At 36.5% G+C, this 13,779-nt stretch overlaps 1 protein-coding gene across 1 annotated transcript in view; it reads right to left on the bottom strand.

Moving 5' to 3' along the window:
* Positions 1-13,779, bottom strand: part of PLXND1 (plexin D1) — a 185,276-nt gene that overhangs the window by 39,451 nt on the left and 132,046 nt on the right. The window contains exons 24-30 of the mRNA XM_053720768.1: positions 12,629-12,759; positions 11,197-11,395; positions 6,703-6,849; positions 3,035-3,191; positions 1,866-1,969; positions 1,309-1,372; positions 533-567 (exon numbers count right to left, since the gene is read on the bottom strand). Coding sequence (XP_053576743.1) covers positions 533-567; positions 1,309-1,372; positions 1,866-1,969; positions 3,035-3,191; positions 6,703-6,849; positions 11,197-11,395; positions 12,629-12,759 — 837 coding nt within the window. The remainder of the gene's footprint in view (positions 1-532; positions 568-1,308; positions 1,373-1,865; positions 1,970-3,034; positions 3,192-6,702; positions 6,850-11,196; positions 11,396-12,628; positions 12,760-13,779) is intronic.

Here is a 13,779-nt window from a genome sequence, read left to right as displayed (position 1 = left end):
TAGGAATGTTATCAGAACTTAAAACTGCTTCCAATTAGGAATATTGTAATCTCTCTAAAATTATCTCATACTATCCCATACACGCACATGTCTCTTTTACTAATTACATTCCAGACACATTCCTCTCTGTGGCTTTCATTTAATTACAAATTGTATACTATTAAACAAAATATTTTTTTTTATGTTTTCAGATTCTGCCTATTTTTCTAATTCATCTTAGCCCATATTTACCATATTTTTTAACATAAATAAATATTTCTAAAAAATCTAAAATACACAGTGAATGTAAGCAAATAGGTTTTTTTGTTTTGTTATTACAAATAGATATGTTGGAAACTGTAATAAACTACATTTTAACAAAAGTGGTGATTTTAAAAAATAAAGGCTGGCTGCAAACTATAGTATTTATTGTGTTTAGATAGGAAGAAATTCTATAAACAAGAAACATGACAATTCCTAATTGTGTAACAAACTCAGAGATCTCTAAAGTTGTTTTGTGCCAGACCTTTAAAAAGAATAAAATTCTGCTCACCAAATGAAAGTACTTCTCTGGATCCAAATCCTTCACTGCAAGAGAAAGGAAACAGGAGATCTGCTGTCATAACAATTATTATGTGAATTTGTAGAATCTCCAATGCAGAGCCACACAGACAGAATATACAATAGATGTGCAAAAAAGTGTTTTTCTTTATTTGTTTGACGAAACGAATAACACATTTTGAGGGGCACCAGCTCCTACTGAGCATGCGCAATAGTTCACAGTGTATATGAGTCTGTGATTGGTTGATGGCTGTCACATGGGATGGCAAATTAAAAGAAAAATTTTAAATTTACTAGAAAAATTCTACTGCTCATTTAAAATATTGGGTGCTGATTTATCAATTGTCAGGAGGACATGATTCGCTGTAGCATATGCTGTCGGTATTTATCATTGCACAAGCATTTCTGGGTGAAATACTTGTGTGATGCTGCCCCCTGTACATTCGCGGCCAATTGGCCGCTAGCAGGGGTGTCAATCATCGTATCTGATCGGGATGATTGGAGTCCGCCTCCTCCGAGGTGGCGGGCGAGTTAAGGGCCATCTGCTGCTTGGTAAATCGGCCCAATCGAATCTTTTAATTTTGCACTTTTTGATTATGCAATTCTAATGTATTTAGTGGTCCTTTAAGTAAACAAACCAAATGAGCAAAGGAAAGTTATTAACAAATAAATGAACAAATGGAGTATTCATTCAAATTAATTATTCATTTGACAAATGAATAATGAAAACAATTTTTTGCACATCTAATATACACCCATTACTCTTACCCCGTCCCAAAGTGTCATCCCTCTTGTCCTTCAGGCTCATTGCTAGGGACGCTCCATCTGACACCTACAGGAAAAGAATGAGACAAAAAGTAACCATCTGTACAGCATCTTAACTGGGGGCATCCATGTCAAGAAGCAAAGCATTACTGGGAATTCACTGCACACAATTTGATGAAGTCTGTGAAAGTCTTTGCAAAAATACCCAGGAAAAGCCTGTTTTATCCCTGTCTCTTGTAGTTTTTGTTCATTTTTTAGTATCTTGTCATTTTTTTCTTATATGGAGCAAAATCCTTTTGTTCCTGCATGCTCGTGATAAATGGCAGATGTTATTTTTATTTTTAACTACAAAAATGAATATTACCACATTTTAAAATAATCATTTGACTTCCTTCCTTCTCTGTAAGTTTTAAAAACTAACTTCCCTTCTTTTGTTTGTCAGACAAGAAATTTGTCTTCCTTTAACCTCAAAACTGGTGGAATTTAAAATTTGGGGCAAAGAAAGCAGAGGGGAGCTCTTTGACTCAGTGGTGTCTGCAGTGGAGAACTGGCTTACGTACCTTGTAATGTGCAAGTGTGTTGAGTTTCTTTTTCCCATCTTCCATGACAGATGTGTTGTCAAGATCACGAAGGATGTAGCTTTTGGAGCTGGAGGAGAACCATTCTGAGGGAATATGAAGAAACATATGAGAAATGTGTGGCATTGTCAAAGCTATCATACAGAACAAAAACAGCATAGTACCTGTTGGAGATCGGACATGATAACTCATTCTCGACAACTCATTCTCATAGAGATAAAAAAGGTCTTTGAGTCCAGGGTGCACAGTTAATTTTGTGACCATGGGTCAAACACAAGGAAGGTGCTTAATGGGTAAAATTAAGAAGACTAAGGTAGTAATTACAAAATATATAAATAGGTGGCGCCCTTGAATAGTGTCCAACCAGTATATAATAAGCAATATTTAGTATATCATTTAGGATAATATCAAAGATATAAATAGGAAATAAATGCAAATCTGAGAACAGCAATTGTGTAACCAAAGAACGTTTGAACAGAGGCTCCAGTATGCAGTGATCAAGTGCGTAAACGAACGAAAAGCGTCTGCGTGGAGCCCCTGTTCACACACTTGGACTTATTTTGCTTTTAATACTGACCGGAGGATTGTGTTTTTTTTTATTTTTTTTTATAATAAATATATGGATTTTAAATGACCGGAGTTTGTCAGTGCGCCTCTACTATCATTTGGAGTCTTATGCAATTAATATATGGTAAATAGTTACACCGTTATATTAATGTCCCAAATGATAATATATTATTATTATATATCATTATAAAGTCCAAAATGATGATAGTGTATCATCGTAAGGTAGTAATTAAGTGAAAATACGTGGTCTACGTTGGTGACAATAATTTTACAGATTTATTTGTACAAAGTTTTTAAATGATTGGAAAATTTGAGAAATGAATGGAGGATAACAATAAGTGAGAGAAAGAGAAATATAGTGTACACATCCATAAGTGAATCTGATTTTTAGACAGGAAAATTATTGTCAGATATCAGTTGCTTTAGTTGGGAGTGATATGAATTAATTTAGGTAATAAAGGGAAAATTAATAATGTTGCGCATTCAATGACTGTGATTGATAGGATGTCCACACATTCCTTGAATAAGCATTTGAAGCTGTTGACTTATTACTATGTTACAAATGGTGGCTTAAAGACACTCACCTAAGTCTACATCCTCCACTCGCGGCCACTGTGAATAGGGAAGGTTCTTACAGAAAACCTCCAATATCTTCTCTTTGCACTGAAAAACGGAATCTGTGTCCAAAGCACGCACACAAACAGAATCCATGCCAAAGCTCTGGAAGGACACATTGATGTTCTGCAAGGCAGAAGTAAAAAAATGAGGTTACTCATGACTCCAACCCACCCACGCACCTAAGAATCACACCGTTTTTACTGTGTACTGTTTTAAATATATGTATATAAACTTCACATACAGAAATGTAGGGTATTCCCATAGATAAAGAGATCTCAAAGTAAAATTCGCCTTTCATGAATCTTGTAGAGCACCGCGTAGCACTGACAGATCTTTTCAGATACTCTCACCTGAGAGCTTTAGAGAATTGGGATCTAAGTAATTACAAATACTGATCTCCAATAACCTGCAATGCCATAGGTCTCTGCTAATCATTAGGTAATTATAGAAGTTATAAATAAGCTTGGGAAATTTAGGCCTTCCTGGTTCAGCAAACATCCCAGGATTCATTAGTGGCAAATATTTTGGCTGTTTCCTGTAGAATTATACTCTTATAAACACAGCAAGATTTCTCCTCTGTTTTGTAGTTTCTGCCAAAAAAGTAATACTGAAGATATTTATGAGATCTCTTAAGGGATTTTGCATGGAATCAATTTAGAGCAGAATTTTTAAGAAAATAATTTTAATATAAAACATCACCATCTTAAAAGTTAAATGTAAATAGATAAAACAAAAGCAATCAGCTTTTGAAGGCAGGAGCATTACATCATTATCATTTAAGGTAATATTACAGACCATTTTTGTTGGCAAAAGTATTTTAATTGTAACTTTTTTTTCTGGGTACTTATTAAGGTTTAACTCATAAAATGCATAATGTGACCCACTAGTACTGAACATTTTTTTTTTTTAAAGTAGTTAAACGCACAGGTAAAGCTCTGCCACATGCATTGCAGCTCACAAGCATCTAAAATCAAATGTTTAGCACTACAGAGGGGGAATTTAAACTTTGCAAATGGGTTAAACAAATAGGTAAACAGATGATAAACTGGAATCAATAATGCAAAAATGACAAAGTCTAAGGAATGAGAGTATGTAGATTTTACATTACAGGGGATAATTATCAAAGGTCTGTCGGACCTGATACGACAGTGTGGATCAGGACCGCCAGACCTCGCTGAATGCGGAGAGCAATACGCTCTCCGTATTCAGCATTGCACCAGCAGCTCTTGCGAGTTGCTAATGCAACGCCGCCCGTTGCAGATTCGCGGCCGCCAGCAGGGAGGTGTCAATCAACCCGATCGTACTCGATTGGGTTGATTTTCGGCGATGTGTGTCCTCCTGCTCAGAGCAGGCGGACATAGTTATGGAACAGCAGCTGTTTCTGGCGAGCCTGTAGGCAATTACATCACAATCTTTCTTAGGCCACTGGTTTTAAAACCTGTACTCAGGTCCCCCTAACAGGCCAGATTTTCAGGATTACTTTGGAAGAGAGCAGGTAAAATAACTATGTTTACTGATCAGCTGATTATTTCACCTGTGCTCTAGTTCAGATATCCTCAAAATCTGTCCTGCTAGGGAGGTCTGAGGACCGGTTTGAAAACCAGTGCTTTAGACAAACATGTTATCCAAATGCTGAATTACTTAAAAATATCACATGAAAATCTCTATGTACAAAAGGAAGATATTTTCCTCAGTAGCCACATCCCATTGAAAGGGACCTTAAGCAGCCAATCAGGAAGCTTTATTTCCCTCAGTTTAAGGACGTTAACTATGAAATCTTGCAAGATTATGGTGAAATCCCATAAAAGTGTGAACTGAGCTTTGGTGACGCTGATTGGCTGTTTGTTTTTTTATCATACAAATGACAGTAGCTGAATAATAACTGCTCACACAGCACTTACTCTGGTTTGAGGTAAAATGTTTTAATTGTTTACATAGATATTTTCTAGTTAGACTTTAAAGTGAATGTAAAGTTTGATGAATCAGTGCCCGGTTTTTAAAATCATATTAACAACAGGGGCACTTTCATTCATCAAACTTTACATTTCACTCGTTTTGTTAAAATACTTACCTTTTAATCTTAAAAGCCGCTCCAGCGCTTCCCCCTCCTGCCGCTCATCACTTTATACGTTAGCAATGACGAATACGGCATCCTCTAATCAAGGCTTCCACCCAGGAGAATCATTGCCTGAGGCACCGCCATGATTGGAGGAAGCCGGATTCGTCATTTTTGACGTATGAAGAGGCTTGCGACGGACGGGGAAAGCGCTGGAGCGGCTTTCAAGATTAAAAGGTATTTTAACAAAATGAGTGAAATGTAAAGTTTGATGAATGAAAGTGCCCCTGTTTTTAATAGGATTTTTAAAAACCGGGCACTGATTCATCAAACCTGACATTCACTTTAACAGATATGCTGTATCACTTTTAGGTGAATATGGGGAACATAATAAAACAAAATAAAACAGAAATGAAAATATCTACTTGAGCGCTCTGTGCTTTTCTAAATGTGTGTGTTCCTCTCCCCGTAGAGCTAAGGCTGGGGACTCTGTGTTTATATAAGTGACAGACTCTCCTGTTACATCCTGAAGTTTCGCCCCTCTCTTATAGGAAATGAGTATCCCATAAATCAGCTCTGTCCGGCTGACAGGACCTCCATCTAGTTGTGCAGAGTTAGTGCTGGGAACTCTTGGAAATTTGTTGCATTGTCTAGGATTTCTATTTACTGAGAAATTAGTGCTGCTGATGGTGGAGACATTTCATAGCATTCAAGGCAGCAATTCACTACTAGGAGCTAGCGGAACATAACTGGTAAGCCAATGAAACAAGACACTTTTTGTATCCACCAATCACCAGCTAGATCCTGAGCCTACCTATGTATGCTTTTCAATAAAGGATAGGAACAGAATAAATTATGATAACAAGTGAACTGAAAAGTCTCCTAAAACTCTATCGTGTATCAGAACTATATAGGATTACGTCTTTTATGGTTCTTTAAAGCAGGGGTCAATTTGGGAACCAGACATAATTTTAGGAGCTAGATAGTGGTATTTGTACAGTATATTGATATATGGAGAATAGATGTGCAGTTTTGTTCACTGCCGATTGCGGAAGAAGGTGGCCGCTCGTGGCATTTGGTTCTTTTCGGAGCCGGATTTATTCTTGTGAAAATGCAACACACTAAGATCTGGATTAGCACAGAGCAGCCGCTTTCTTCCGCATTCGGTAGTGAACAAAACTGCTGAATGGACATGGAGAATAACCCAAAAGTTATAAGCAGGAGTAAAATTCTAGGAGCCAGTAGCTTCCTGGCTTCTGGGTTTGTTGAGCCCTGTTTTATAGAGACATAGCAATAGTGAAATGAAGCAATGCATTAGAACATTACTGCACTATTTCTTGCACAGAACTATATCTAACTATCATGATTTAATGGCAAACCATCACACGCACACTAGTAAATCTTTGATTCCATATTCTTTTAAAGAAAAGAGATTGAAAGACAACAAGGATAAACGCGAGGGAACAAGACTAATAAAGAAATTGTAGAGGGTAGCAGGGTACAAAGCGAAGAGGTGGGATAGAGAATTATAGAAATGGGGGAAAGAAAGTAACACATTTGTACATAGACCCTGCTCACCATGGGTTTAGCTTCGATATTCTCTCTGAGCAGCCATTCCTCGTTCAGCGTATACCTGGCCTTCCCAGTGAGGGCATCAATGGATCCCTTGTTGATCTGCTGCTTTATGGCGCACAACAGCAAGAAGAAAGGCTCGCCCACCTTCTCCTGGTGAAACAATATGTAGAAGGCATCATATATTAGCTCTCCTTAAATAAGTCCCATGCCAGGTAACAAGTGCATAATTGTAGGTTTAACAGCCTCCATGTAGTCACAGCTCTGCCTTCAGACATATATCCTAGCTACCAACAGATACATGTATATATTGTTCTGCATATAAATATAAATATATATATACATAACTCTTCCCATTATGTAAATACATAACTGGTAAGCACCAATCAAAATCTTAACAATACTATTCAATCAATACCTCATGGGGGTACCCATGCCAACCTCTGAGTTAAAAAATGCAAGAATGTCCCTTTAAATTCTAGTTTAAGCTACTAACTTTTTGTTGTTAAAATCCTACATAAGATAATTTCCTGGGTACTAAGACGTTGTGTCTGACTACTAAGATTTCTGCATGGTAATTAAGTGTAAATTACAAATGTCAACCACTGACTTCTGAGTGAACAAGTTAGCTCCTAAATTTAATAAAATGCCATCAAAACCTTAGTTTTTTTGCAAAGTTAATAGCAAGAAATTAAATGCTACTCAGATTAATAAACATCAGGGATTTTCTTGCTGAAGTATTAACTTAATATAAATTAAAATAAATTAAAATGATATTTAATGCAATATTTACACGCTCTAAATCATTAAAGCAAATTATTTTTACATTGCTAATCCTAGTTTCTTATGGGCTAGATTACAAGTGGAGCACAAAATTATTAGAGCTATTGAACACTAACAAATATATATATATACACACACACACACACACACAATATATGTAAATAACATTTTCTTCAGAGAGAAGAACAATGCTATTTAAAGTATTTCAATATAAAAAAATGGTTTTATTATTGTTTTAAAGGGATATGGTATATGTCTAAGTGTTTGACTGGGAATGGCTTTAAGGTGTGTGTATGTATATATGAATGTATGTGTACACAAACATATGTACACATACATACACACATCTCATTACATACACATACATACAAATATACACACATATCTCAAAGACTAAGGACAACCTGTATACAGTGCATTCATGCAGTTTACAATTATAACAAAGTCTCTGAGCAAGCACATCCGATAGCAGTTTCACAAAAACTACAGTACTATGACAACAATATCACTACTACTAATGCCCAAAACAAAATAAAAAAATTTATACTGTGCACAAAAACCTCTGAAAATAATGCTGTGATTTACTTATTTTTTTTTTTTTTTAAAAAGGACAACAGAAGTCCCTAATTACGAGAAGAAACATTTAGTTATTTTGACTGTAACAGTGTCTAAATAACTGACAATACATGTCCTGATGTCCTAAAATGCACCCCTATCAATCTACACACACATAAACACATATATACATACACACATATACACACACACACATAAACACATATATACATACACACATATACACACACACACATATAAACACATATACACATACACACATATATACATACACACACATATACACACACAAATATACACACAAATATACACACACACAAATATACATACACACACAAAGATACACACACACATATACATACACACACAAAGATACACACACACATATACATACACACACAAATATACACACAAATATACATACACACATATACATACACACACATATATACGCACACACAAATATACACACACACACACATACATACAACTATACAAACAAATATACACACATATACACACACACAAATATACACACACACACATATACATACACACACAAATATACACACATATACACACACACAAATATACATACACACACACATATACACACAAATATACATACACACACATATACATACACATACACACACATATACATACACACACAAATATACACACATATACACACACACAAATATACATACACACACACATATACACACAAATATACATACACACACATATACATACACATACACACACATATACATACACACACAAATATACATACACAAATACACACACACAATTACATACACACACACACAAATATACACACACTCACACAAATATACATACACACACACAAATATGCACACACACACAAATATACACACACAAATATACATACACACACATACTTTATCTTCCCACGTATGGCTGGTTTTAAAGATTTATAGGTTTACATTATACACATAAGTCTCAACGTATATTCTAGTGAGTAAAAACGCAAGGAAAAAATGGAAAACCCCCATCCATCTACCATAAATTTCTACTGAAGCAGGGGTTTCTTTTTAAGGATATGTAAATCAACGTCACATTAACTCTTTTTTTTCCTTTTACTTCCAAAATCTGTGTTGAACACAGACTCTGTCATGTACAAAACTACATATAATCTATATTGACACAACCCTCACATAAGTGACACTGACTGATTATCTCACAGAGGTACAGCAGTATCAGGTACAGTGTAAATCAGTATACAAACCGAGTATGATAAGGGCTTTTACCACTGCAGCTGATGTATTTAGGATTAATGCTAAGCCCCCTCTCCCTGACACTACCACCCTAGCAGACATAATTACATTGGCGTTTGTTTGTTGAGTCCCTGTGAGCGGTTAATCAATTACATTTCTTTTTCTGAGGGTTATTTCTGGGGTCACTGCTGTCACAACATGACCTGCAACCTCTCCCCTCAAGGGGTTACGAATGATAAATCTGTAACACACATTTTGCTGTTGGAGCTGTAGATTTTCTCTTTTAACCATGTGCAACAACATTAAATTACCAATAATTGCTCTGAAACAAATTAACATTTTTGCTAATACCCAGTTCAAAACACTTTACATGTTTGGAGAAAAAAAAATTGGGCAAGTAGGGGCGTGAGAAATATAGGTATTTTTTCTAGTTTCTACAAAAAACGGCTATTAAGAAGTTTGTGAGAATTTAGACTCGAACATTTACATACGATTTTACACACAGGAATTACATGAACATGTCTGAGCCGAGAGACACTAGCCTAAAGAAAATAATAAAATGCAAGAATGACGCAATTCACAAAAAATATATAATAAACCAACACTACCTTTCATGCTTTTAAAGGGCATTTAATTCAGCTTTTAATCTCCATGTAAAATGTTAAAACAAAGGGATATAAAATAGTTTCATTTTTGTAATAAAAATCACTAAGAAGTTCACAATATGGGGCCGAATTATCAAGCTCTGAATAGAGCTTGATGCCCCTGTTTCCGCGCGAACCATCAGGCTCGCCGGAAACAGTAGTTATGACCACTGCTCCATAACTTGTCCACCTACTCTGAGGCTGTGGACATCAATCCGCCAGATCCTATACGATCGGACTGATTGACACCCCCTGATAGCGGCCGATTGGCTGCGAATCTGCAGGGGGCGGCATTGCACCAGCAGTTCACAAGAACTGCTTGTGCAATGATAAATGCCGACAGCGTATGCGGTCGGCATTTATTGATGTGTGGCGGACATGATATGTTACATCGTATGATATCCGCTCGCACTTTTATAAATCGGCCCCTTTATATCATTCATCAGTTTAAAGGATTATACCTTTTCTTTCTTTTTTTGTGTCTATTATTTCCTGTCACAGCCCTACAAGAGGGCTGGGGTCTTTACAGGAAGGCAAAGGAATAGTTTTTTTTCCTTTAAAGTGTTGCTAGGAGAAACCATAAAATAGCTTTTTAGTTTATTTCCCACGATCAGAAGAGGACTTCTGCTACAAAATCGTGTGACAGTAGAACTTAAGTTCTGTAATGTCTGCCCTGTTATCTAGTAAGGGATAGAAAGGTAAAAAATGAATTGTGCATGAGTGCATTTTAATTTGAAATATAATCATTTTTGCAATATACTTCCATTAGCAAAAATGCTTATAGTAGAAGGTATTATTGTTGTTCAGTGGCATATGCACATATCCTGTAAGGGTACGTGCACTATATTCAAACACCACACCTTCTCAGAGAGAGTCAACAGTGGCTTGTATGACACAAATTACATCTTCAAAAGCAATACACAACACAGCTAGCTCTCTGAGAAGTTGTGGTGTTTGAATAGTGGTGCACGTGCTCTGCGTATGCCGCAGAAAAACAATAATAACCTTTACTAGAAGCCTTTTTGCTAATCAAAGTATGTTGCATAAAATCTTCTATTTCAAATTGAAATGCCCCCATGCACATTTCATGTTTGACCTTTCTATCCCTTTACATTTTAGGTTAATTGATCTATTTGCCTGTTTACTGATCTGTTTTTCGGATTATTAATGCTGCTTTTTATTTTGATGGTAGTGCCTAATTTGGTACGCTGACAAACCCTTTCTCATTCACTTACCCTCAGGCAGCTGTACATGCAAATGGACATCCAATTGGTCAACATCTTCTCCACCACAGATTCCGTTCTGCGCAGCATCAACTTGGGATTTTTGGAGGCAGAGGAATCTATGAGATCCACCAACAGATCCTTCATAATACTTGTGTAATATTCCAGCTTCCCGTGAAGAGCAATGGTGAGCAAAGAGGCCAAGTTACATCTGTGGAGGGTAAGGAGCCATGAGGTCATTTGTGTTTGGAGAACGCCGGGCATGCCATGATGCTCCTACTTTGGGATGGTGGGATCTTCCTACTTTCTTGGTCAAGGAGCATTGTTAAAGGGATATGAAATCCAATTTTTTTCTTTCATGAGCAGCAATTTTAAGTAACTTTCTAATTTACTCCTATTATCAAATTTTCTTCGTTCTCTTGCTATATTTATTTGAAAAGCCGGCCCATTTTTGGTTCAGTACCTGGGTAGTGCCAAGTGCTACTAGGGTGTTGAACCCAAAATAGGCCGGCTCCTAAGCTTACAGTCCTGCTTTTTCCAATAAAGATACCAAGAGAACGAAGAAAATTTGATAATAGGAGTAAATTAGAAAACTGCTTAAAATTGCATGCTCTATCTGAATCATGAAAATAAATAAATTGGGTTTTATATCCCTTTAATGTCTTAAAGGACAGGTCGTGTCTTTATAATGAAATGTTACGTTGTAGATGTTTTGAACATAGTATTAAGAGTGTGCAAATCTTGGTGTGCTGCTTATTAAAGGGACATGAAACCAATTTTTTTCTTTCATGATTAAGAAAGGGCATTCAATTTTAAACAAATTTCTAATTTACTTCTATTATCTAATTTGCTTTATGCTCTTGATATTCTTTGTTGAAAAACATATCTAAATAGGCTCAGTAGCTGCTGATTGGTGGCTGCACATAAATGCCTCATGTGATTGGCTCACCCATGTGCATTGCTATTTCTTCAACAAAGGATATCTGAAGAATGAAGTAAATTAAATAATAGAAGTAAAATGGAAGACTCTCCCCTAGTTTGAAAGCTTCAAACGCTCCCTAAAGACTCTACTGTGCAGGGATGCATACAACCTACACTAACCTTTCTTTATACCAGTTCCTCTCCTTTATAAGCCAAAGAGCCCAACTGTTTGCAGATCACCTTCATAAGAGCTGACTACAACAGTGCGACTCTCGGCAGGGCCCTCTACCCATTTGATCCCTATAATTGCCACCTTGTATTCCGCCTATATTTATAGCGCTGCAGAATCTGTTGGCGCTCTACAAATAACCGATAATAATGTTGTTTAAATCATGAAAGCAACATTTTGGGTTTCATGTCCCTTTAAATTTTGGCCATGAATACTAAGTAAGAAAATCTGGTGTGGTTTAGTGGATTTAGTTTTTATCTTGATCAAAGTTTCATGAACTGCTCTTCCTCTTACCGATCTCGTACAGCAAAATCCTTTTGCAGCTCTACGGCGTGGATAAAAGTGACCAGGAAATGCCTGTTATTGAGTAGAGTAGATAGCAATGTCATTCCTTCCTCCATATTTGACCTGCAGTTTTCAGGAACCTAGAGACAAGACAGAAGTTGCAATGTGACTCAGAATATGCCAGCGCTGAACCCATCCTTTCTGCAAGTATTGTTTATACGGAACTGAAGCTAAACCCTTGAGATTACAAGACTTCTCTGTAACCTTGCAATAAACATGCAGACCAAGTGTGGAAACATTCTGAATGACTTAAAGCGTCGCCAAACACTTTTGAGGGTAATATAAAATGATAAATCGTATAAATATAAATTATTTTGTCCCCTTTTCCTGTAATTCAGTTCTGAAATTGTGAGCTTTTCAGTTCCTGTTAGAAATGATATTCCACACAGCCATTGGCTGCACACTCTAGTGCCTCACTAAGCTAAGCACAATAAGATTCATACTGTCCGTTTGCTGGGTGTTCACATCACATGTTGGTGAGGACTACACTTCTATTCACACTGTATGTATTAATAGCCAGGACATATATACACATACATACACACATACATACATATATATATATACACATACACACACATATCTATACTATAATCGCGTTTGTAACACGTCCGTCGGTGTCGCCACCTGGGTGCAGCGTAGGCAAACTCAAAGCCTTAAAAATAAAAACACGCAACTGCACGCATGAAATAAAATCCACCCGCACAAAGTATTAACAAACACCTAAACCAGCAAACTCCCAAATCGCAAAATAATAAAGTAATTAACCCCTAATTCGCAAATAACATAATTAAAATATTAACCCCTTAACCGCCAGCCCCTCACATCACAATAAACCTAATTAACCTATTAACCCCTAAACCGACAAACCCCCACATCGCAATAAACGAAATTAACTCATTAAACCCTAAACTGCCAACCCCTAACATCACAATAAACCTAATTAACCTATTAACTCTTAATCCGCCACCCCCACACATATTAACTCTTAATCCGCCACCCCCACACAACGCAAATAACTAATTTAATTACTAAGACCCCTAACCTAACACCCCCTAAATTAATCCCAATACTAAGTTACACTTAAATAAAACCTAACA

Source organism: Bombina bombina, chromosome 7, assembly GCF_027579735.1.
Source record: "Bombina bombina isolate aBomBom1 chromosome 7, aBomBom1.pri, whole genome shotgun sequence".
NCBI lineage: Eukaryota > Metazoa > Chordata > Amphibia > Anura > Bombinatoridae > Bombina > Bombina bombina.
Note: the sequence above shows the minus strand (reverse complement) of the source record. Positions and strands in the feature narration are given on the sequence as shown.